The 26,665-nt window shown below is 46.7% G+C and overlaps 1 protein-coding gene across 2 annotated transcripts; it reads right to left on the reverse strand.

Annotated features, from left to right (window-relative positions):
- Positions 1-19: 19 nt before the first annotated feature.
- Positions 20-25,040, reverse strand: LOC147194077 (melatonin receptor type 1B-B-like). 2 transcript variants are annotated; one of them, XM_086130404.1, is made up of 4 exons: positions 24,384-25,040; positions 4,398-4,516; positions 3,635-3,979; positions 20-2,880 (listed from the first exon to the last, which is right to left on the reverse strand). In XM_086130404.1, the coding sequence occupies exons 1-4, from the start codon at positions 24,586-24,588 to the stop codon at positions 2,455-2,457; spliced, it is 1,095 nt and encodes a 364-aa protein (XP_085986530.1). In that variant the 5' UTR covers positions 24,589-25,040; the 3' UTR covers positions 20-2,454. The 2 variants fall into 2 exon arrangements, with proteins under 2 accessions (XP_085986530.1, XP_085986529.1); XM_086130403.1 differs by lacking the exon at positions 24,384-25,040 and having other exon boundaries at positions 4,398-5,914.
- Positions 25,041-26,665: the final 1,625 nt, after the last annotated feature.

The raw sequence follows: 26,665 nt of genomic DNA on the forward strand, positions 1-26,665 counted from the left end.
AGTACCCGGGCAACACAGCTCAAGCAGAAGCGAGGAGTCAACTTTTAATGACGTGGCATGAACTCCCACTCGTGTGAGAGAGACTTTTAAAAACATTTCCATAAAAACACGTCAATTGACAACAATTCAAAGTCCACACTTACACTAATTTACAAAATGTCCTCGTTACATTTTTGGAAAAAAACAAACAAACAAGAAAAGGTGCCCTGAGATGGCGAGAAGCGGCAATGAATGTCATTGACTAACAAGAACAATGTTTTGTTTATATGAAAATAAATAAAGCACAAAAATATAGGGCTATGAAGGGACTGCGTGTGATGCAGAAGAGAAAGTTTCTTCATTTACAAAATTAGACTACATTCAGGTATTATTATTACAGTTTAGTAGTAGGATTGATTCAATTTAAAATTGTATTTTATTTTCCTGAATTAATGTACTAAATTCGATAAAAGTGTTTCGACAATATCGTTACCTTTTTAAAACAGTATATGTAAGTTAAAATACATTTATTTGGTAATTCAATTCAGTAGTTTAATTTTAAATTTCTTCTCTCTAAAAAAAACTTTACTAAAAAAATAATCAAGTATTTTTAGATTATAAATTTGCTGATTTCATTTTTATTCAGTCCTCATTTCATTAAAATAAATTAAATAGACAAAGAAACTGCTAAAACATAAAATATATATTTTTAAAAACATTTGTTTGACTGATTTAGTTCTTGCTTCTTTGTTAAATGTCCACATTTGAAATAAAATGCTTCAGCCTCATCACAGTAAGAATTCAAATGCAACAACGTAATCTACAATTCGAATCTTGAATTGACAGATTGTCCAATGGGCAGCATCCTCGAGATGCTACATCAAAGCAGCCATGTATGTTTGGTAACACAAGCAGCCATGTTCACCTACACATCGTGAGTGGAGAACAACTTCCTGATTGGGAATTACTAAGTTTGTCTACATTTCGGCTCCGTATACATCATAGCAGGCCATGTCAAACACTCATTTCACACCATTGCCAGAATTTAGTAGGATTTTGCACAAAACAAAACAATCCAACATTTCTGTCTGAGCCCAAAGAAGAGATTCTTGCAATGCGCTAGCATACCAAATATGAGCACATTTACGTTAGCATTTGGCCAACCCTCAGTCATTTTTTTTAGCATATTAGCCCATCTCAGTCTATCGAGGTCTCAAATGAACGTTAAACTTCCAAAGATAGTTGCATGTTAGCATATTAACATATGATATGACATCAAATCCTTAGACACGTATCAGCACTTTTTGTACTCAAATTTCTCTCTTGCTATTCACTGGCATAACAACTGTTATCATAAGAGCATTTGTGTAGGCTTTTTAAGCATTTGAGGCTTCATAAGCACCCAGTCCAGTGAGCTAGTTATTGTGAGCATTATTTTCATACTTGTCTACAGGGGAAGCCTGTAGTCTGTCACAAATGTCCGCTTATGTGTTCATCAGAGCTAGCGGCTTATGTCAAGGAGTACTAAAAGCAATTAAAAACTCCTGGAAATTTTTGTAATATTTCCTTCTAAATTCTGGCAAGAGTTAGATGTCAGCACCGTCATGATCTTCACTGGTTGTGTGACTTAAATGGTATTCAAGTGAGGCGAGTCAGATCATTTGAGAAATGAATGTTACGGGTCCAATGTAGGTAGTTATGCTATATGTTAACATACCAACGCCATCGAAGCAATTTACAATCCCATTAGACCTTTCCACATTAGTCCGCAATCCAGAGGCACAGGATGTTTCCAAATGAATGATAAGGTTCCAAAGCAGGTTGTTAGCATGCTAACTATTAACATGCCAGTAATTTATCAATTCCCATTTGAAATAATATGAGCACGATGTAAAACATTGACCTTACTTAGTGCTTTTTATAAATCATCATAATGACTGACCCGACCATAGAGCACCCTGTAAAAGATTTATCAATATGTCTTGATTTTTTTTCCCCGTCGTGATGCTTTGCGTTAGCATGAATGGTGTTAGCATGCTAACTGTTAGCTGTTATTTGAACCCAACCACAGGGCACAATGAAAAAAAATTTTGTAGCCAGTGTGCTATCTTGCTATATGCTGGCACAACTACTGTTAGCATGCTGGCAACATTGTTAAAATTTCCATTTACAAAAAAAAATAAATCAATAATAATCATAATACTTTGACAGGGCAAGCTTATATTCTGTCACAAATGTTGGCTAAAGAAAAACTAAAAGTTCCTGGAACTTTTTTTGGGAGTAGTTTCTATGTTTTTCCTACTAAATTCTGGCACAGGACAACACCCTGATAATCATTTCCGTTTTTTCTTTTTTTTTCACTAAACTGGCATTCAAGTGATGCGAGTCGGACATATTTGAGGCTTTGGAAGTTTATCAGGCAGTTCATGTGCAACTAATCGGATTGTTCCATTGGCGTTGCCACGGTAACAATGCTCAGTCTTTGTTGTTGGCTCGATCCCGAAGCGACTCGTTGTTGTTGAGCGGTGGCGGCGGCGACTGCTTGCTGCGCAGGCTGCGGCCGTCGGTGGCGGCCCGCGATGTCTCGGTGACAAAGAGGCGCGTCACCCAGACGGAGGTGACGATGCGCTTGTACTCGTTACGGAAGTTCCGGTTGAGCAGGCCGTAGATGACGGCGTTGAGACAGCTGTTGAAGTAGGCCATGAAGTAGCTGACCACGAAGAGCCACTCGGGGATGAGCGGCATGACGCGCAACGGGTCCACCGCCACCGCCAGACCGATCAGGTTGAGTGGCGCCCAGCAGATGGCGAACAGCACGAACACCACGAACATGGTGATGAAGTTACGCAGGTCGCTGGGACGCAAGCGAGGGCTCTCCTCCGTCTTCACTTTGCGACGCACCTAAAAGCACCGACCAGCCAAAAAAAGAATTTGTCAAGTACAAGCAATTACTTGGATTATTCAAATTTTTTTCCCCATTTGTAATGAGATTGACATTTTTTTTCCGCTTAAAAATGAGACTTCAAATCTGTGTTTTAGAATTTTTTAAATTTTACTCTCGGTGAGTGTGTTGCTTTTATTTTGGGTTAGATGATCTCAGTCTTATTCATGTCCATGCCCGTCTAAACTAATTGTCAAGGATGATTTTACATCAATTCAAGGTGTTAGTTAGAGTATCTCGGATCATATTTTGACTCGAGCAACAGTAGAATTCAAGACATTGCCCGATTTTTCTGCACGTTTGTGCTGACATTTGCACACGTGCTCAAAGATGCAGGTAAAGGAAAGCGTTGCATTTTGGCTCGTTACGGATCAACATGGTCAAGCTGAAATGTTAACATGTCAGGCAGGGTTTAAACGGCGTGTTGTGGCATTTGCAGAATTACGCTGACTCGTGCAACGGAAGGGTCACAAATTAAAAGGTCGTTGTTTCCGCATTGCCACAAAAGACTTCCAGTTTGGATCAATTGCGAGAGGCCGGAGGGATTCTGTTGTGATTTGGCTCACTGAGCTGAGGATTATTTACGAATGCTTGCATCTGCAGCTTGCATTCTGACATTTGTCTCAGAAACATGATTTTTTTTTCTTCCCTCCTGTGAAGATTCCAAATGTCTTTTCTCTCGCCACACTTAACAAAAAAAACCCCCCAACTGACCTGAATGACAAGGATCCAGATGCGCAGGTAGCAGAAGGTGACCACGGCGATGGGCACCAGGAAGTGCACCACCACCACGGCCACCGTGTAGGAGCTGCTGACGTTCTGGGCGAAGGTGCAGGAGTAGACGCGTGGGTCGTAGCGCAGCGAGCCCACAAAGAAGTTGGGCACGATGGCCACCACGGCCAGCAGCCAGATTAAGGCCACCAAGAGCAGCGTGTTGCGGTAGCTGTACAGGCGGCTGTAGGAGAAGGAGTGGCAGATGTAGCAGTAGCGGTTGACGGCGATGCCCGTGATGTTGAAGATGGAGCCGATCACGCTCAGGCCCATCAGGAAGCCGCTCACCTGAGCGCAAAACAGCACCAAGTACAGTGAAGAGCACGCGCAACCGTGCCAAGGGAATTCTGTCAGACTGTTGTTGGGGTTTTTTGGCACTTTACGAGAGTTCAAGTCGAGTTTTTCAAAGTTGTCATGTTTTTTGTTGCTGATTTTTTTTTATTTTTTATTTTTTAAAGACAAGACATTGCATTCTTTGAAGAAGAAACTCATTTTTCTGAGACAATTTTAATCTTAAAAAAGGAGCATTTTGGGGGGGGGGTTAAAAAGTCAGGATTTTTTTTTTTTATATTAAAAATAAATTCATGGCAGGAAAAATTTTGCAATGATTTATTCGGCTTGCATTGCTTGATATCACTAAAACAGGGGTGTGTAGACTTTTTATACCCACTGCTAATATGGAGCCAATGCGAGATGGGAACCTTACCATGCACTGCGTGTTGCCTAGCGACCATCCGTCGTGGAAGAGAGCGTAGAGCACCAAAGGGTACGGGTAGAACGCCACCACCAGGTCGGCAAAGGCCAAACTCACCACAAAAACGTTACCTGCCAGAAAAGGATTTTTGGGGGGTTTTTTTGTTGCTGTTTTGAAACGACTGAGCCCACTCCCCTCCGCCCTCACCCGCGGCGATATTTTTGAACCGAGGCGCTGCTTACTTTGCACGATGGCGCTTTCAGCCGCTCTTATTCTACAGAAGAGCGCCGACGCTCTCCACGTGCGCCGGGCTCGCGTCCAGCGTGAGCGAGCGAGTCGGCCGACGGGGCCAAAAAAGGTTCCTGGCCCCTGCGACGCCCGCGCCGCTTTTATCGGGGAATGGCACATTTGCTGCAGGAGTGTGAAAGGACGCCGGGGCGGGTGGTCAGAGTGGTGTGATGGTGTCCTGAGCTTTTTGGGAAATCATCTTTTTAACCTTTGTCGGACATTCGACGTGTGTTGTTGGGCTCCGAGGAGGCATACCAAACAAATGGCCAGTTGAAGTTGTATTTCTTTCGTGAATAAAAGTAGCGATACAGTAAATATTCCCATCCCCGGAATTCTACGGAAAGGAATATCCTTCACCCGGAATAAAAACCTATGCATTAACATTTTGACTACGATATTACATGTTACCGGAAGTTGCCAAAGCGGAAATTCCACTACCCGTAACCCGGAGGGAGATGTAATGCCGCGGGAGGTTAAATACACGCAACGCCCACCCGATGCGACGGAAAAGACAACGCTGAAACAAGTTTTCACTTCGCCGTTTTCATTCATCAGATTCGAAACGAAGACGTGTAAGCGACTTTTTATTGGCGTGCGTTTTACTGTAATTGCGAAAGATTTTAACTTTATTCACTTACGTCGTGTAGATCATCGCATCGAAACGTAGAAGAACTGTAACAACTGGAGCGGAGCGAGTGAAATGCATCCGTTTGAGCGAGGCTGGACACAAAGTTAAAAAGATCCAGCAGACACTTGGGGTCGGAAAGACGCAAATCTACGAAACTTTAAACAACAAGGCATCGATCCAACTCCTGATGACAAGCCACCATCCAGCAAGGAAGCAATGCAAATGGCAACAAAAATCCTTCAGTATGCACAAGAATTACCAGACATCAGTGATCAACGGGACAGTTACTTGCAGCTAGCAAGAAAACTGTATGACACGCAGGCAAACATTGTCATAAACCAAAGAATAGGGGAAAACAACCGACTGGGGAAAATTTGCTGAGTGAGGCAAAAAAAAAAACCCAAACACCTTGGTCAATACAACAGAAGAGAAAATGCATGGATGAGCATTTATAATGTTGGGAGTTATTTGGGGACAATAATTTCCAAGCAAGGACTTACGACTTTGTCGGGGGCATTTGATGGATTATTTCCACAGGGAGGGATCGGGGGGGGGGGGGGGGTTGCAACCATCCAGTCCCCGACGGCACCCAGACGATCGATAAGAAGTGATAGCTTGCACATATCAGCTCTGAAATCATTCGCACGGCAAAAGGGAGACCAGAAGGAAAGAACAGGAGGGGACTTGGGAGGCTGCCTTGGGGGATACCAAGCTGCTCGGGGTGATCAATGTTTTTCTAACAAACACCAAACTTGTTTGAGACCTTGAACGCTGAAATGATGACCCTGCTTTGAAACCCCGATTCAAGCTTGAAGCCTTCATTTGAAACCCTAACTATGGCTTGAAACCCCAATTCTTGTTTGCGACACTGACAATGGTTTGCAATCATCACTAAAACCCACAACCCAGGCTGCGCGCACTCTCATATGAACCCCCAACTCAAGCTTGAAACTCTAACTTGGAATTCTTACCATGGCTTGAAACCCTACTTTAAAACCTAACCTTAGTTTGAAAGCCCAACTTGGGTTTGAACCCCTAGTTTGAAACACTAACCTTACTTCGGAACTCTAACGCGGGCTTGACACCCTAATTTGAAATACCGCTTTGATACGAAAGCTTGAAACCCAAACTTACCTTGCCTTGAAACCCCATCCTGGCAACCCCAATTTAAGACCATAATCCAGGTTGACAATTTCATTTGGAACCCTACCCCTGTTCGAAACGCTAACCAAAACTTAAAACCCAAACTTGGTATTCTCACCATGGTTTAAAACCCTGCTTTGAAACCCAAACTTTAAACCCTAAACCTGTCTGAAAACCCGAACTCCAAGCCCTTATCCTAGCTCCCAATTGAAGTAGATGAGTAATTTGCCTTGACTTTAGCGTTGATTTTGGAACCTTAACCCTAGTCTGAAACCAGCAAATGATCATCTAGCCTACCAACCGCCCCCCCCCCCCCCCGCCCTCCACCCCACGACCTCTTGACGACTCCTTTCTGGAACTTTCTTTCCATCAAGTTGAAGAAGTAAAACTTTGCAGCCATCCGACTACTTTTAATCTGCATCGACAAGGAGCTTTTTTTTTTTTTTTTTTTGAAACCCTGCTACCCGATTGATGTGCACAGCTCGACTGTAGCAAGATGTCTTCTTTTCAAATTGAACGGTCGACGTCGGGTTTCCCTTTTTGAATCCAGCGTGAGCGCGTAATGGCCAGTAAGATCACAGGTGGTGGACAATGAAAAGGGATATTTTGTTCTGTATGGGGAACAAAAGAAGAACGGGGTGGGTGGGGGGGGGGGGGATAATAAAAAGGGCCGTCTTTTTAATTATGGCGCTGGACTCAAAGGCGCAATTCTGTTGGCTTTCCGTTCATTAACTTTACTTTGCGAGCAGAGCGAAAAATGTCACCCGGGGCCTACATTAGATTCACGTCAAAAAAAAAAAAAAAAAATCACCCTGAGGGTGAAAATGCACCGGGGTAATTATGCTTTTATCTTCCTCTCACTCCAGAAGACATTTCATGTTTTTTTTTTTTTTTCCGCACGCTACCTCAGCGAGCATGTTAGCAAACGTCATGCAGGTGACTGAGACAAGCTGCAATTTGGCGCTGGCTGAACAAGCGAGCAACAGGCCTTTTTATGAGCTCGGCGTTACAAATTGCCCTTGTACGCAGACGACTTTGCTCATTTTAATCCCCGACTGAGAACACTCCTCGAAAACCCCATTCCTGGTTCGAAACCTCCATTTGAAACCCAAACTCTGGCTTGAAATTCTTCTCCCTCCGCCATGAAGCTCAAAGAACGCAATATCGCTCGAGCCGCAAAGGCCCTAAGTGACGGATGATGGTCGTCATACATCAGTGGCCCAACGCGGCCCCCACCCCAACGCGGCAAATAAGGTTTTTAATCATTTCCCTTCTTTCCACAAGACTAAACCGTGGCAAAGTTGAGCCTCGTGTCGTTTTTTTTTTTTCGCGCCGCGCCGGCGCTTTTGCTGCCAACCAAATATCCCATTTGTATTCTGTTCCAAGCAATCCAAAAGAAATGGAAACGCTTTCATGTCAACACCTCGCGCCAAACAAAAAGTGCCCTTGAGCCATGACAAAAACCCACGTGAAACAATTGATTATGGCGCGCTTCTTCTCACGCGACAATTCTTCCCCGAAAGCCGAAGACGTCATGCGGAGAACAAAAAAAAAAAAAGAAGCTCAACTTAAAAAGGAAATCATGACTAAATTGAACTTTCATCGGAGCAGGAACAAAGCCTGGAGTTATGTTGCCTGGAGTTATGTTACGGGATTTTTTATTTTTAATTTCTCACAACTTTTATATTTGACAGTCTTGTAATGAAACGTGTTGTACAATTTTTAGTTTTTAAGTTTTAATAATTATTATTTTTGTTTTTTTGCATGACATGTACCAGTGGTATCGGTTACTTGGTATCGATGAATACCGAAAAAATTGGTATCAAACAGCCCTATTTTCAATATTTTTTTTAATTTTTACATTTTTATTTGATTTTAAAAACACTAACAAGTGACCTACGTGAAGTCATATCGCGCGCGGCTGCAGAGCGCCCTATGCAAAAAGTCAAATCACATTTTCCACCTGAGGCAAATCCAGCGCCTCGGTGTTAAAGTTTCAACTCCTAATCTGGCGCCGTGTGGCGAGGGCCAACATCGCCTGCGGCGTGGAAAACTTTTACTCGCACTCAGAAAGATCATCACGAAAGCCACGTTAACTTCACAGAGCGAGAGAGAAACGAGCCCCAAAGTCGAGTCGGGCGGGCCAAACGATTCGGGGGCGGGGGGCGAGCCGTCCGTTGGACGTCGTCGTCGACCCGCCCGGCGGTTCATCGCTGGCAACAAGTTGAGTTTTTAATGAGAAAAAAAAAAGTGTTGATCCCGCAAGTGCAGAAGGGGAAGATGAATCTCAAGACGGTGGAGAAAAGTGGATGAGATGGCGGCAACGGAGTCAAGCTTGACATTTGCAATACTGCGGGAAAAACTAATGAGATTTTCTCGCCGGCCTGGCGCTCGTCCGCTCGTGATGATTATCGCTTTTAAAAACCAGTCAGGGTCAAAAGTAAACAAACGATGCTATCGCATCAACTCGAGACCCTGAGCCCAGCTCGACACCTCATTGAAAAGCCCAACCCTTGTTTGAAACCCTAAACCAGGCTCGAGAAAGCCAAGCCCAAATTGAAAACCCTAACTTGAAACCCTATCCCAGGAGTGGAAACCCTAACCTAGGATTGAGAACCCAACACGGAAACGCTGTCTTGAAACACAAATCCAGGCTTGAAGCCCAACTTTCAAAGCCTTATCCTGCTAATTGGAGAGCCTTTCCGTGTCTTGAAACCTGAACAGCCTTGAATCCCGAAATCCAACTCCCGTCCCTGTTTTTAAACCCTACTTTGAAACCCGCCTCCTCCGTACGGAACTCTCACTCCAGTGCCGTTGGCCACAATGCGCTACAGAGCTGACAAATGTCATTTCATGTAAATACAGATTTTTTTTTTAGTTGAAAGCCCAGGATGTGTGGACGTGGGAGCTTTTACCCTGCCCGTGTTTGCCGAAGCCCACCTGGGTGAACGGCGTGACCAAATACAGTTGGATGGATCTTTTATGCAAACATGCGGCTTCTGCCACCAAGCGTGTCATTTACATATTCAACTCAAAGGTCAACACGGTCGCAAGGTGGCATGGCGCCAACTATTCGCCGTCGCTCCTCTTTGCGAGCGCGGGCACACTTCCACATGCATGCTAAACGATGCCCCCTAACCTTGGCAGAAGTCAAAATATTTGGTTTGACAGTCATGAGTCAAGACACGCGGTGCCGGGTGTGGCAAAGCAGCCCCAAAACATAACCGAGCCTCCTGCGTGTTTCACAGTGGGTACAAAACAACTGAACCGATTTCATCTGACTGAAGCGTTGACATTGTACCGAGCCCAGATTCAAGACACATCGTGCCGGATGTAGCAAAGCAGCCCCGAAAACAGAACGGAGTCTTGTGCTTAGCCTACAGGAAGCGCCGCAGTCCGAACGCCACTGAGTGTCATCCCATCCTCCCTTTTACAACTCAAGTTATACATCCTGTAATTAAAAGCCTGATCTGGGTGTAATTTGTTATCCCCCCCCCCCCCCCCACACTGCCTCCCTGAGAGAACTCGGGCCTGAAATGTCACCTCGCTGTCTGAAATGAACTCTCCTTCTCTCTGATCTGTTGCCGTTTTGTTTTTTTTGGGCCGAGCCAGAATCCGAGAGAACATCTCTCTCGCGAACGGCATCGCACTGCCAAATGATTGCTGAGCACTTGCGGAAGACAATGCGAAATTGGCTGGATAAGGCGGCGGCGGCGACATCTTGCGTAACGCCGCTGGAGCGGGACCAAGCGACGGGCGAGCCAACGTTCGACATGAGCGCCGTTCGCAGCCAAGGATGTGCGGCGAGCGATTGGAGCGGCAGCTTTCATGCAAAATAAATCCTTGCAGGTGTTACATAAATATTACTCGAGATGCTAAATATTCCGGGCGGAGGGCGCGAAGATGCCACTGCGAGCGTACACGCGATTGCTATTTGTCAAAACAGTGAATTTGCACGATCCATTAGCCAGACGTCTTCTTATTTTTTCGGGATGCAACATTTTGGTACATACCAGGTCAGCGAAACCCGACGGCAGGATCACATTGGACTTGAGAGCCCTGCACGTGGTCATGCATTAACTCTAAATGGCTCATCTGTCTCTGCCAACGAAACGGTCTTCCACGAGCGCAATTAGCTTGCTCGTCCCACCTGTTATCTTTCACGCACAAGGAAAATGAGCTCAAACTCGTTCACTGCTAAGTAGGGCCGAACAATTTTGAACCCCCCCCCCCCCAAAAACAGCTGATTGTAATCAGAGAGCCTCATGCGACCCTAAACTCGCTTTTATGCCGCGATATCGCATCAAATCAGACCTAAGAACTCTGCAAGGAAGGCCACCGAGGTTTGCAAAAGCAACTTTCATTCAGGGACGTTATTAAAATTTTTTTTAAAAAACTCTTGGAAAGTTTCAAGGACGTCCCCGCGAAGCGCTAAGTCCTCTTTCCTGCTACGATGGGCTGCGGGGAGGGGGGGGGGGGGCGGGTGGGCGTTGCGGAGATGCAATCAAAGAGTCGGAGATTAAAGCGGATCTCCGGTGCTCAGCGGGTCAGCTGGTGATACAAAAACTGCGTCATATTGGAAGTGTGGCGTGGCCAGCCCCCCCCCCCCCGGCCCCCCTCCCCGTTCATCAAAAAGGCGTCTTAAGTAAGCTCCTTAGCGGGTTTGTGCACACAAGCGGCGCAATGCTGAATTGTTTGCTTGGCGTCAAAACATCCGCGACCGTTCAAAAAAAGTTTGATGCCCACCCAGACGGTTAAACCACATTTGAACCGAGAAAATACGTCCGCTTCAAGACTCGCGTCAGCGGAACCTCACCGGGTCACGCCGTTACAACGAGGCGTTCGAAAGCAACCGCGCCGGCGAGTAGCCCCCCCCCAGAGAGAAGATTGAAGCGTAATTTACTTTACGCTTCAATCTTCTCTCTGGGACATGTGCACCATCACAGCTGACAACGAGGCGCTCAAAAGTAGCCACGCTAGCAGACTAGCCAAAGGGAAGATGCTTTTTTTTGGGGGGGGGTGGAGGCAGGCGAGGCCCAATTGTGTCACTGGACCCATTTTAATCACCCCCCTCCGCCCCCAAAAGAGAAAAAGTGTTGAACAACGGTTTAATGCTTTCTATCTCCACAATTCACTCTAACATAGTTCACAGTCTTTGTACATTTCCAGCAGGTATTTTCCAGCATTATGGATCAACAAAATCTTCACGTTCACGTTTTTTTTAACTAACACGAGTCCTTGTGATGTGTCAAAAAACTATCTTCAGTTTTTACTTTTCAACCCTTCAAACTTGACGGCACTGGTCGTCTAATTCTCCTCTTTCATCCTCAGACGCTTCCTCCGATTCTTAAAATGAAAAATGTGTCATTCAAGCCATTAAACGACAAAGAATATGACACAAAATGAGTCTCTCGTCTCCAAAACTGATAAAAGCATAACTCACCTCATTTCTTTCTGCCTTAATGTTTGTCCCCGACAGAACCTTTCGCACCGCTAAGTGGCCGCGTTTGCTAATCAGCTTGGGGGATTTCGCTGTATTCATCATTTTGACGAGCGTAGTTTTTAATCTTTGATTCACCCAAAAGCTCGCCTTCGGTCCTTCCGGATGTTTTTCCGCGACGTGCGACTCACGAACCGCACTCGCTGGTGTAACGCCGCATCGTTTGAATTGATTTCGGAGCATCCCATTTATCCGTGAGGAAATCTCCCGACCAAAATAGTTTTTACCTCTCCCTCAGGCTGATCAACACGTTGCAATTCATTAAAACGCAAAAAATAAGGACTCCACGTGAGCGGCTGTCTGGTTAGGTTGAGGATATTTGGATGCGCTCGTGTTGGGGGCTGGGGGTGTCGCTGGCAAACAAACGTGTGCACTCACTCGCCACTTTATTTGCCACTCAAGCAGACTAATCCCACAGCCCCCGCCGGTCAGGAGCGTTCCAAATATTTTGTGGCCCAAACAACAAAAGTGTAGCGGTCAATATTCATCTCGTTGCACCGGATGTCGACTTGCGTTTTGTTTTTGTTTGGTTTTTTTTTTGGTTCTTAAAAACTCCACGTCGCCTGCTGCGACCTGCTCGGCGTAGACGCTGATGCAATTTGTCGTCAATTTGTGGCGTTTTGGCCTCAAGTTGTGATTTAGCGCAAATGAACTGTCAAGTGTAAATGTTTTCAGGCGGGGCGACAGACGTGGCTGCCGGGAGTCACTTAAGATGGCTCCCACTTGCCTCTGGAGGCTCCGCTTGAACACTGCGCTAAAGCAAGTGAAGCAAATTATTGGTGGGCCGGGGGGAATGGAGGCGGGGGGGGGGGGGGGATTTGCTGGCCATGCGGGCAGCTTGTGGCAACTGCGTGGGGGGTTTTTTTTTCCCCCAATGTGTCGCTCCAGCCGCTAATTGTGTGCATTCCGCAGGTAAATAAAAGATTTTGGCTGCGAGGGCCAAAAGGGGTCAGGGCGCGCGCTCATCGCGTATGCACTTTGCCCCCAGGCGGTACCAGCCTGGCCCCCCCCTTTCCTCCCCGCCTTGTACCTGCCGAGCTTTTTAAGATGCAAAAGAACAACCTCTTGAATTGTGCAAAAAAAAATGTTGCCCAAGTCAAGCAGGTGGCCATCTTCAAGAGCACCGGAGCCCCCCCCCCCCTCCCCCTCCCCCTCCCCCCATTGTATTCTTTTCACGTTCCAAAAACAGCAAATTGTGAGAAAACCTTGACATTAGACGGTGTCGGCAAAGCAGCTTTCCGGAGACCTGCTTTCCCGCTGGGGCTATTTTTTGGGAAAAGGCCTGGCATTCAAACAAAATGGCTGCTTCGACCTCAAATTGTAAACGGCCATTTTGCTTTTCCAAAATATCGAAATATTTAAATGACAGTCAAATTGAGACCCTCTGCTGGCTGTTTAGCGTCGCCCGGCTCTCTAGAAGTTTGCTGTTGTCGTGCCAAATCCTCAAAACGACGAGCAAACTTTGGCGCCGAGCTGCGCCCATTGTCGACGGCGTCCTCTTTTTACGATATCACATATCTTACTGGGGCTTGTCAAAATGTGCCCCCGGATACACCCAAAATGGGTTGACCCAATCAAAAATGGCCAACTTTTTGTCCCATTTCAGGCACGCATCCTTGAGACTTTTTTTTTTTTTTTGGTGCATCCAGTTCTGATCCAATTTCATAATGATTGATCAAACTGGTGCAGGGCCTGATTATTTCCCCCTCAAAACGGAATAGAATAGGAAAAGACCTTGTCAGTGTATGTTTTTTGAAAAGAAAAAAAACAAACAAACTGAGGGCATTACAAGCCGTGGGTCCTTGAATGTTTTTTGGTTTTTTTTTTGTGGGTTCTGTCACGCTGAGCGTTTCAGATGCACAAGAAGAACGCCGGAGCCTCTCGAATTGTTCAAAAGGCTGCCAAAAAGCCAACAGGCGGCGAGTTTAAAAAGCAGAGATGCTCGCCTGGTTGTTTGGGGGAGCTTTAAGACGCCAGCTGCCGCCGCCGTTTCTGGCGGCGTCTCAACGCGGCAACCTGCAGGACGGAGAAACGGAACGCCCGTGTCTTCATCCCACTTTTTTTTTTTTGTGCGTCGCATCCATCTGTGCCGGATGGGCTTTAATGCCGACGCCGGCGGGCCAGACGCCCTTTGAACTTGGAGAACTAAGCAGATGATCGAGTCGGAAGGCTGTCGCGGCTCGTCGCGATCGCGTCGGAGAGAACAATCTGGATTAAAGGCAGCACGCTGATGAGCGGGGCCTCGGGGGCTCCGTGAGACGGGCTGCACTCAACCAGAAATGTCAGTTTCTGCTGAGCGAGTGCGGAGGGATGCCCGGCCCGAAATGCCAAACAAACAGACGAGCGAAGAGGGAAGCGGTTTCGAATCGTAGCGATACCAAAATGTATTTGTGCTAGCGGGGTGGCGGCTATGAATCTCAATAAAAGTTTCGGTTTGGCTCTCGCCTTGTTTCAGGGCGAGTCGTAAAATGTTGTTTTGTTCAAGTTGCCATCTGTCAGGTATACGCGGCTCTAATTTGGTGCACGCTTACACGCTTGCCGGTTGAAATCGCGAACCCAAACTACTCCTACGGGTGAGTTAAAGCCACCAAGGAATGAGTTAGCAGTTTATCAATCAAAAATTAGACACATTTTTCTGACCAGCATTTTTAAGAAGAACAACCAACTCCCCCCCACCCCCACCCGCTGTTTGGCACAGTTTTTAAACCGGATGCCCTTGCTGACGCATTTTCCGGGTGGCGGGGGTGACCAAGATGTCTGGTCAAAATCCAGCCGCCAGAAATAATGTTACGTTCGATTTACGTCACAACAACAAAACTGTCCAAACTGGGCCCCAGTTTCAGCTCTCCAGCTCGCTCAAAAATAAACTTTGACTCAAACTGCTGGGTGAAAAATAATAGAGGTAACCCAATCTGCTCAAAATCAGCCAGTGGGGTTGGGAAATCAACCCGGCATTTTTTTTTTTTTGTATGTGTTACAATTGGGGGAAAAAAAACCGAAACAAAACTGTAGGATCTGTTTGGAAATTTTCCACGGTACAAAAATTGGGTTATAGTTCATGGTTCAATTTCAGTAGCAATCAGTCAAAATCCTTGAGGAGCCCTGCAAGTTGCAAAAAACAGCCCAAAAGAACCTCTTCAAAACCAACTCAGCGGCCCTCCTGCTTATTTCGCAGCTTCTTCTGTGTTTCCGGCGGGCCGAGTCATGATTAACAGCTCAAATATGATGTGGACCTTTGACTATATTAAAAAAAAAAAAAAAAAAGTTTGACTTTGCGTCGGGCGTGCCGAGCCGTCAGAGCGGGTGATGCGCGAGAACAGACAGCAGAGGACGCAAAGGCCCTCGAGAGGGCAAAAAATGACTTTGCTTCATTTTGCTTTTTTTGTTTACTCACACGAGCCGACGATTGCGCTTCAGCCCGCGCGTGATTGTCGGCGCCAACCATGCGCCGCCGCCTCGCTCTCGAGTCCCCCCCCTTGCAAAAACATTGCCGCTCGTATTTTTTTTCCTCCCCTCCTCCCCCAAAAAAGCCTTCGCGAAAGATGCCATTTTGCAGTTTTACATTGCTGACGGCCGGGCCGTTGGGTGAGCAGCAGTTGGCGTGAATGCCAACTGATGAAATATTCCGTTGGCAATCAATCCCATTGCTGTGGCGTGAAAGATATCGGAAGCAACTTGAAGGTCGCTTATAAAACGGCCACGACAAACATTCCACTTCTATGAAACAGCTCCGTTTTTGCGAAATATTCATTGGACAACGCGATGGTTGCATTTGGCAGTGCTGTCGAAGTCGCCCGAGATCGCTGCTTCTGATTGGTTCGTCATAGGAATTCTTCCAAAATGGCTGCCTCAAAGCAAAACGGCCAAAGTTCCGCGCAAACGCTTTCGGGTGTCCTTTTACGAATGACATGCCGACTGAATTTTGTGTTGTACGTTCATATCGGTGTCGGGAATAGATTTTTTTTTCTAAAGCCATCCCATCCGTCTGACAAAGTATAAACTCTGGAATTAGCCTGAAATGGTTGTTTCAAACCAAAATGGCCGACTCCCTGTTGCATTTCGGGCCTGAAGATGGAGGTTGAACTTCAAACTGTCTTCCGTGGCTGTCATTTGATGGTGTCTCGAAAGAATTAGAGATGACAACGTTTTGTTACTCCCTCCCATCTTATTCGGAAATGCTCGGGAAATATCGCGGCGCAACAGGAAGCTCCTGTTGACTCATTATGTGTGTGGGGGGCGGGGGGTGCTCGGTGTTAAGATTATCGGAGCAGACCACACGCAATCCAACCTAAACTGGTCAATGCTTGATTTTGTCTGTCTTTGTGCGGGGTCTGTCACAGATGGGGGGGATATTTCAGATTTGAAAAATCCTTCTGCGTGTACCAAGACTGACAATACACCATCAGCAAATCTGACAAATGTGTGCTCGCATGAAAACAGCTGAAGCTTATTTACAAAGATGGCAGCTGTCAGGAAAACAACAACGGCGACCGCCGGACACAATGAACGTCTTTTTCTTTTTTTTCCCAGGGATGAGAGTAATTTCCTCTCAGGGGGGCTTTGCTTTGCTGAATTCTCACAGATGTAATAAAAGGATTAGGAATTCCGGCCCTGTTCTCCCACTGCTGAAGAATTTGCAATGTGTCGCTTCTAAGCTGATCATCAGAGACATAAAAAAAAAAAAAAAAAGACTCCTACAAATGTGGTGGGAGTCCAGCTTTAAGGCTTTTCGCATGCTGCAAATTACCCAAGGACAAGCTATTGTAAAACACTCCATTGTAACTAGCGTTATTGTTGCAAGCGAATCAAAAACAAGTTGTTTATTTTTTTTTTAATTAATCGGATGATTAATTGTGATTAATTCATGGTTGGTCCTCGAGAAATTAAAAATCTACTCCAAATACCTGAAGGATCTCAGTATTTGTCCTCTATGACTGCACTGTCATTCTTTCTCCAAAGTCGAAGAGCTTTTATGAAAATATGCGGGGAGAGCCAAGGGTGGTGGTGGTGGTGGTGGTGGGGGGAGCACGCTACGTTTCATTGAATGCATCAAGGCATCGGTGTGAATGACTACTCGGCTTTCTTGCGCATTCCAGGTGCGCTTCCACACGTTTACATTCCGCACGCGGCGGCGGAAGCATCGGCAGGCAAACATTGTTGTTCGCCTTGTTTACGGATTCGCTGCGCACGCGGCGGCGGCGGCGTCGCATCATCCTCTCCTCCTCTTCCTCCTCCATTTGTTTTTTATTTTTTTTGCTCTCCCTCCCTCGTCTTCCCACCTCCTCACCCATGGCCGCCTGGAGGTTGGCAGGAGCTGTTACGTAACCCACTTCAAATTATCGCCGCGCATCTATTATGGAGACGCGCTCGCATGCGACGCCTTTGACTGATTTCGATGAGGAGGAATTCGGGGTCAGTCGTCCACGGCCATGGGGATTCTTTGGGTTTTTGGGGGCGGGGGGTTGGGGGGGGGGAGGTTGAGCACTCGGCAGCAGGAAAGACTGAATCATCCTCCCCGTCCCCTTGAGCCGGCAGCAAAGTGCACACGAGTGGTGCTTGACCGTGATGGCACATGACAGCATCGGGAGCGGCGGCCCCTTACATTATGCCACGCTTCTTCGGCCGATGTTTTCCCAACCTACATCGAGCCGAGGCACACATCTTACGTTAGAAAAACCTCACGTGTGCTGTATGGTGGCCGTGACCTCGGCTCAACTCATTTTACAACAAGCTGCAGTTTGGCAGGTATCGAGCGACTCTTCAGGAAGAAAAACAAACACTTTGCCTTCAGCTAGCTTAATGCTAATGCGCGCTCTTCCTTGAGATACGAGTGTTTGAAATTTAAGTCCACAACAAATGAACTAAACTCGTATTCCAAGTCAGCCCGAGCCGATTGAAGGTTGACCATTCATGAATTCACCTCTTCTCGTTTTTTCCCTACCTAACACTGGAACCATCTGTCAGTCAGTGATGTGCCTAAATACTCGTAAAAGCCCGAGGAAAGAATAATACGGCGTCGCGGGCGCACTCCAAAGCCGGGCGCACCCTCTGCAGCATGCGTTCGAGATCAGCGGCAGCCCGTATGAATGGGACGGGAGAAAAAGGAAGGCGAGCGGCTGATATTTTGTCACAACGGGACGTATAATGGCGGCGGCGTGTGCAATTCTCCCGCGTGGCTCCAAATCATTCAATATCAACTCGTATGAATTAATTCTCATCAGGCCCTGTGGCGAATCTCCCGCCCCACCCTTCCTAAAAAGCCCCCCCACCCCCTGCATTTCCATTCTGCCCCGCTCTTGCTCATCTCATTTAAGACGAGTTCAGCTGTCAGGAGAAACCTTTTTCACACTCGGCCAAATCTCCTCTGGATTAAACGGGATCCCATTGATCTGACAACCTGCTCGCTCGGCTGATTTGCGTTTTCTAAGATTCAAATCAAACCCCGAAGTGGCGAACGCCATCTCCTGCCCAATCGCCCCCCCCCCCCCCCCCCCCAGCCTTTCCCGGTCGGGAGAATACATTAGAGGAGGCAACCCCACACCCCCACCCATCCTTCATCGGTGCCCGCCGGGTCGCATTGAGGAGGGGGAAGAAAAAAAAAAACGGAACGCGACGAAGGCCCTAAGTACGTTTTTAAAAACGGATGAGGAGAATATTAAATAGCACTAAAAGCAAAGAGCGGAGAAGTGAGGCTGGGAAGCGGGGTCGTGGGATGGCTCTTTTATAGCACGGGCACTTAGCGGGCCCGCCGCCTGGTGACATTTCTCTTCCCTCGGTGCATTTGGAGAACATTTGGCCTTCTGACGCCTGCCCCGTCACGGCCTTAACGGCCCCTCGGGGAGGGCGGCAAAACTTTTCAGTCACAAACTTTCATCGGAGAGCAAGCCTAAGGATTAGCACCGCGCGACTCCTTTTACTCATTCACAAGGCCGATTACGTCTTACGTCCAAACTTGGTGGAGCCTTTACAATGTATACAGTTGTAGTATCACATTGTGCCACAACATGCCCCGGCAGCGCTGAGCGATAATGAAAGGGATGTAGCATGGAAATGGAAAACAAGGAAGACGTTAATTTCCATTAGCCTGTCCTTTATATGCTAGCGCGTGCCTGTTAGACAAATTAATGTGATTTGGTTTGAACCTTTTCTGCGTTTAAATCCACAATGTCTTCTTTTTGTTTTGTAGGACCGCTTTTCAGTAAACTTCAACTGGGAGTGACAAATAAACAACTTGAAGCAAGCATTCACATTCCTCACAGGCGCTAAGGAATACTTACAACTATATTGTATACTTCGAAGTGTGTTTTGAGACATTTGAACATGTTTGAAGGCCGTGGAAGTTCTGAAAACTCGCTTACGATGGCAGATTCTGACCTATTCTATAGAGCGGGTTCACTGTATTGCAGCGTAGGTTAGCCGTATCCAGACTTGGACACAAAGGCCGGTACGGTCGCTACCGCAGGAACGTCGCAGCTTCTGTACACGACTCGGTATTAATCAAAAGCCTTCCGTTTGACTTCCTTCAACCTGCGGGGAAAGTGTAAAACACACAAAGCTCTCTCTTGTGCATTGCAATGCTAAGACAAGCCCATTCAAGATAAAACACACCTTCGGGGACAAGCGCGGCTCGCTTTCATGTCGAAATAAATTGAGTTTGGCGGGGGTTTTTTTTGTTTTTTGTTTTTTTTGCCGGAGTTGTTTTGTCAGATGCGTGTGACGTTTTCATTTTATTTTTTTTTCATTTCCTTTTTGATTATTTGAAACAGCGCCTTTCCCTCGTCTGTCGTTTTGTTTGCTCCAAGGCCTGATAGCAATGGCGAGCGTCTCGGCGTTTACGAGCCGCCTCGCGCGTCACGTAGCCGCGTGACAAACGGCGTACATAATTGGGATGGACGTGGGGAAGCTCGGGAGGATTCCTTGCGAACGTGTCTTTGAACAACATGCCGAAATCCCAACTACGCCCCCCCCCGTCGCCGTGTACTCACTGGACCGGAGAGACACAGTTGATAAAGCGGCTCCGGTGTCAAATGAACCGAGAAGTTGCGTTTCATTACAGATGTAAGTCTCTTTCTTTCGCTCTCATTTAATTTTTTATCTTTTTTTTTTTTATTAATGTGAATCGACGGAATACGTCGTTGCATTGACTCGGGCGAACGCTTCCCGCGGTGCGTCAGACATCAGTGCCGCACGCAGCCATTTGGAAACGCGGCGTCAAGCAGAGCGACTCGGCAGTGCAAAAACGGTCTGGCGGGAAAATTTGGGGGGTGGAAGCAATTTGCGAAGAGACCACGTGGGATTTCGCGTCCCGCTTATCGTTCGTACTTCTCCGCTGATTCTCTTTAAATGCTCAGGAATTTTCGGGCTGGACGACGACCTCGAGATCAGACAAAAAAAAAAAAAAAAAGATCAAAGGAAGGCCAGTCGCCACTTTGTCGGCGTCGGCCCAGCGGTTTTGAACAGGTTATTGACAAGTTCTCGACTGAGCCAGAGCAATTTGGAACCGACAGCTAAGCGGGGAATAATCTGGAGCTTAATGATAAGTGACAAAGATAAATGCAAAGCTAATCACCGGTGTCGTGAGAAACGGAGACAAAAGAGTAACAGAAGAAGCCAACTGCTGTTTTGGTGGAATCCAGGATTTCAAATATTCCACAATCGAATGTTATGAGCGTATCATCACCATTCAAGGTGGACAGTATTTCTGTCCATTAAAATCACGGTACAGATGCTCTCTTGGGATTGCATCTTTTTGGGATGGTCTCTGCTGTTCAATTTTGGGGAAACAAAAAAAATCATAAAATCTGCAATTTTTCAGTTTTGCTATATTTTTTGGGGGTGTTTTTTGTTGATGCTCAAAATAAAAACTGCTTTGCTTGTGTAGTTATTTATTTATTTATTTTTGGTAAATGATTAATAATTCCAGATGTATTCATTACTAGCCTTCACCCAACGCCTCTCAGATAGAAGTTTGTTATGTACGGTGGCTACCGATGATGATTCCCATCCCAGTGCAGTTCTTCCGTCTGCCACCTGGTGGCAGCAGGGTTGCCATGAGATTGATTGGCGAAAGCTGTTGGCTATCCAATCGAGTGGCATTTGGTGTATAAATTACACGCGCTTCGCTACGGATGATCGACGACGATCGCCACGCAAGTCAAAAGTGACACAATAAAATCTTATCAATCGTCTTCACGATAGATTTTGGCAGTGCCGCCCAGCTTTAAGAGGCACACTTTGTATGTCGCAGGTTTCCAAAAGCGTGGATGATTAGTGTCACGTTTTGCAGCAGATGGCTGACAACAATCGATCATCACAATGCATTTATTTTGGCGCTTTTCGTTTCAAGATGTTTTTTGTTTCTTCAAGCATTATGTTCAGACGGATGAGGGCCTTGGGGGGGGGGGGGGGGGAGTAGCGGTGGTGGGCAGCAAAGGAGGAGGGGAGGTAGCTTGTAGATGTGAAATAAATAGTCTCTTTGAAGCGACTAACGTGTGATCGCTTTGACGCTAATCCCCTTCAAAGGCTGCGCCCCCCCCCCCCCTCGCCCACCGAAAAAAAAAAACTTCTGACCTACGCGGGGGTGCTCGCACATGCACACACTTTGGTGCGCCCGAGCTGCGAGGCCCACAAAAGCGTATTATGGCGCCGGCTGTTGAAAATGGGCCGATTTCTTGTCAGGACGCACAATTCCATGACTTGCAATGCTGATTTTCCCCTTTAACGTCAACGACTTTGCCATCATCTTTTTGTCGCTCTCCTGAACGCCTAGCCGTTCACAATCAAGAGCGAGGCGTGCGTCGACGCCAACGAGAATAACGCAATTTTGCAGTCGCAGACGAATTTTAGGGTCTAATCTTCCAAAGTCAAGAGCTGCGAAACAAGGCCATCTTTTGACATCGTACGATATCGTTTTGATGTGTTGCTTCATCCCTTACACGACGTGACCTTCAGTCATCTTTTAGTCCAAAGGAGTAAACTGTCTGCTTGGCAGTTTGACCTTTTGAAGAAGAAAAAAAAAAAAAAAATCGGACGCCTTCCCCGAAATGGAACAACAGTTCAAGCTAGTGATCGTTCCAAATGAATGGACTTTTTTTTAACAATAGGGCCTGCGTTCCAAGTGGGCTGCCGCGTATTACTTAACTTCCTCGGTGGCGCTATTATTATGCTAACGGCACGTAGGTGAGCGCGAAGCTCGTCGTTAGTCATCATCACACGAGGATTGCTCGCGTCAGCAGCGAGTGGCCTTCAATCGGGTGTTTTCCCACCTGAAGCGCACCGAGGGCGGAGGGCTTCACCCTCGCGGACGAGTGGGCTGCCACCTAACCGCCAGCGCGTGTGACTAAAAGCGCTGCGCCGCCTACTGTAATGCCTCTTCAACCCAAAAACAAAACAAAACAAAAAAAAACTAAGGTGGGTTGTGGAATGGAGTGCAATGGTTAAGAGCAGTTTACAGGTGGCAGACGTTGGTGTGGACTCCGGAATGGTACGTGGTCGACAAAAATATTCGTTGGCGGACTTAAAGCGTGCAACGCAGACGTGAAGTAGCGTGTACAATTAAAGGGGAGCTGGCAAAATCCGCGGAGCTCTTAAGTGAAGCGGCAACCGAGCCGGCAAAAGCTGAGCGCTGCCTCGACTGAGCTTTTTTAAACGTCTCCATTCAAACTGAAAGACGGCGCCGTGAAGGCAAACGCGTTTTCTTCCTTCCATTGTAAAGACATGCTCAAGATTTTTTTTCTTCCTTTTCTTCTTCTTCTTCTTCTTCTTTTGAAAAAAGAAAGAAAAAAAAAAGATCCTTCGCCAATTCCGTGCGTGCGTTCAATCACCTTCGGGTCAAGGTGATGGTGAGCGCAACAGAAAGAAAAAAAGAAAATGCCTTTTAGCACGTGAAGAGAAAAAGCAACACGGTGCACTTTGGAAGTAGAAGAATACAGTCTCTGATTGAAAAAGTTTTGCTATTTTAAATGTTTACACTTTAACAGCCTTTATATATATATATATATATATATATGAGATTTTTCTCCACCGAGCACTTTTTAGTGGCCCTTGGCAAAAAAAAAAACAACCCCCCCCCCACCTGTAATAAATAGATAAATAAATAAATAGGGGGTGTTGGCCAGGCAGCCGTCAATCAATGCCGGCAATCCGGCATCATCATGGATGCTCAAGGTGCAAACCGTGCATATGTGCGTTTGTTTGCCTTGATCACAGGCTGACAGGCTCGACATGTACAACCCCTCCCCCATTCCCTCCCGCCACCCCCCCCCCCCCTCCACACACACACACACGTGTCGTTGCATATTTACAAGCGCTTTCTCGTAAGTAATAATGCAGCGCACACGTTGCGGGCAGAAATAGATGTCGAGGAGGAGTGCATTGTGGAACATGACAACCAAAAGGTTCTCAGAGAATTGGCTGCCACCGGTTTCCATCTGGTTCAGATGCACACACAAAAATGAGAGAGGAAAAAAAAAACAACAAACCAGATTTCTTTTCTTTGTCACAACCGCTATTTTTTGGACATTTCTTTTCCTCGAAACGCACGACTTGAATTCCTTCCCTCAAAATATGACCTTCTCTCTGTGAAAAGAATGAATTTCTTGGCTCAACAAAACCTTTGAAAAAGGAGACTTTTTTTTTTTCATCCAAATGTGATTTTTGCACAGGAAAACCCTTGTATAAATAAAAGGACCACGTCTATGTTTTACTAAAAAGCTTCTAAAGGATTTGGGGGTGGGGTCACAATAGATCCCCTTCCATAATTGTAGTGGCACACTTCACCGTTTGACCAAGCCGCAAATCAATATATTAATTCTCCAAGTGGCGATCATACGCTGGCTCCCTCTTGTGGCACATAAAATTATCACCGCCGTGCTACAATTCAGTTGTATTTAACCTTCACAAGTTCAATACATTTGAGACTCTTAAAACTGTTGGGTTGAACACACAACACTGGGTCCCAACCCCCCCCCCCCCCCCCCCCATCGCATAGGGTTGAGGATTCGACCCAGAATGTTGGGTCAGGAATGTGATCGTGATGAACCCAGCGCTGGGTCCAAAAGGGACAGAGTCAATGCTGGCTTATCTATAACTTTGCATTGGGTCCAGGATTTGACCCTGTATGTAATGTCCAAAGCCACACTTTGAAAACAGTCAAAAAGAACCCAATCTGGACCGATCTACCACTTGGGTCAATTGGAGCCAACTTTCTGGGTCGTTTTATCCAAACTTCCACTTTTCAGGACACAACAACACGGTTCAAAATGGTGACCAGCTTCAGCCTGGCCAAATCCAACTTTCAACCCAATCAGCTGCGTCATAAACAATTGACCCGACCTTGGGTCAGCGTAACCCAGGCTGATGAGGCCAGCATTTTTTTGGGGTGCGTGTGTGTAAAAAGTTTGATAAACGCCAAAGGAGATTAAAATGAGACGTTCCTTACCTGAGTTCCTCAGCTTGCGGTTGCGGAAGACGCTGACGATGACCAGCAGGTTGCCAAGCACGTCCACCACGGTGGTGAAGATGAGCACGCCGGCCAGGATGCCGATGACCCAGGCGGGCCGGCTGCCCACCTCGCCGCCGCCGCCGCCGGACAGGGTTTGCGCCTCCTCCGAGCGATTGTGGAGGAGCGCCAGCGTTCCGGGCATCACGTCCCGCCGAGCATCGCCGCACCTCTGCCGAGCCGCCTCCGACTCCTGCCGATTCTTCTTCTTCGTCCGCCGCCGCCGCTTTCGCTCGTTGTTCTTGCCGAGACACTTGATAGGCAGAGGGAGGCGCTCACGTGTGACCTACATAAAGTTACACCAGTCTTGTTCCCTCAAAGTCATTCATACAAAGCACACACTGGCTTCTCCCACCTCCTGCTCAGCCGAAGCGCTCACGTGTTTTTTTTTTTTGAGGTGGGGTCTCCCTCTCTTCCGCTGCACCCAAAAAGAAGCAAAAAAGGGGGAATGTTTGCTCTAAGCCGTTGCGACGCCTCGGCAGATATGCTCAGCATCCCCGAGGAACGCTCGCCCGAGCCCTTGGCAGCCTTCCTCTCACTCACCGCGCCCCCCACTCACGCGTACGCACACACACACGCTCCCCCAGGTGAGGCGCGCACGGAGACACCCCGCGAGTAACACATCACCTCCTCCCACGTGCCTTTATAGCGCTCTCTCTCTCTCTCTCTCAATCCCCCCCTCCCCCCCGCACGCTGAGCGATGCGTGCCAAACATCAGCAAAGCGTGGCAGCACCCTCACTCCGCTTATTACCTTTTTAACCGAGAAGAATATTAAGAATATTATATATAAATCAGTTATGATCGGAAATAAGAGTGTATCTTTGAGTAAGAATGTTTCTATTTTTCCACCATTTTTTTGGGTCATCTGTAATATTCATATCTTGACATTTGTCGGAATTATTTTGAACCAAAAAAATGGAGAAAAAAAACGGGGGGGGGGGGGGGTAAAAAAGTTTCATTTTATTCCGTGTTTTCTCCGTAGAAATTAAAATAGTGACGAAAAAAATACAATAAAAATCAAATATAATTTCTGTCCAGTATTTTAAATTAAGGAACAAAAATCCTCAGAGTAAGAACAACTTTTGGGGTGGAAAAATATATTTCAGGTTGTCCCCCAATCCAACAAAAATGGTTGTGTCACAAAAAAAAGGTAACCCCCCCCAATAAAACTTTTTGGGGGGGGGTTGCTAAAGTAATTTATGCTTTCAACTGTCATTTCTTTGAAGTGTCTGGATAGTCAAATTTTGATGACATTTTGTTTTGAATTATTTCCAGAAAGAAAATGTTTTTTTTTTGGATAAAAGTTTTTGTTTTAGCGGGGGGAGAAAAAAGTAGAAGAAAAAAAAAGTAATTTTGTAACAGAAAAGTAGCGGCACGCACGGAGCGCGGAACGACGCATCTCCCCCCCCCCCCCCCCCCCCTCCCCTCCTCTTCCTCCCACGCGCCTTGAGATGCGTTTCGCTCTCTCATGCTTGGGCTCTCTCGGGCGCCGAGCAAGGCGTGCAAAACATCAGCACACTGACGCAATTCATTCACCTTTTTCCACTCAATCTACTTGACGCTAATTGCGTGCACGCTGACGGGTGTTGCTGTTGTTGTTGTGTTGCGCAATGCTTATTTTGAAAAGGCATTTGCCGCATTTGTGTACAATTGTGTCATCAAATCCAAAAAAAAAAAAAATCGCAACCCTCATCACCGCTTACATTTCTAAACGCAAAGCCAGCATTTATTTATTGAAGGTTTCAGGAAAAGACATTTTTTTTTGTCTGTCTTTTGGTGAAACAAGTGACAATCGTATCGCTTTGTGGGGGCAAATGTTGATCTGAGGTCCGAATGTTTCGTGTTCGGCGTCGTGCGCGACGTGACGTGTTACACAGGCGTTTGTGGGTCATCGTGTGAGTGAAAGAAATAAATGAAAACGCGTCCAGTCTGTGAAAAGCGTGCCGTCTCCCTCTCCGGCGTCATTATGGAAACGCTCAGTCGGCGCGGACAAATCGCATCATCGCAGCTGCCATTGATCCCCGGCACCCTTGTGACGCACTTGCAATTATTCGGCATCGCCTGCATGGATTTTTTTTCCTTTTTTTTTTTTTGTCTCCTCGCGTGTGTGTCTGACACCGAGCGGGACGCTTTCATCTGCCGAGGGGGTGACTGTCGGATGGCCAATAACGCCGGCCTCAATGTGTCATGGCTCAAAATGTGGATGACAACGTTGGGGAGG

This window comes from Hippocampus guttulatus, chromosome 15, assembly GCF_054856545.1.
Source record: "Hippocampus guttulatus isolate MCC_2025c chromosome 15, RoL_Hgut_1.0, whole genome shotgun sequence".
Lineage (NCBI taxonomy): Eukaryota > Metazoa > Chordata > Actinopteri > Syngnathiformes > Syngnathidae > Hippocampus > Hippocampus guttulatus.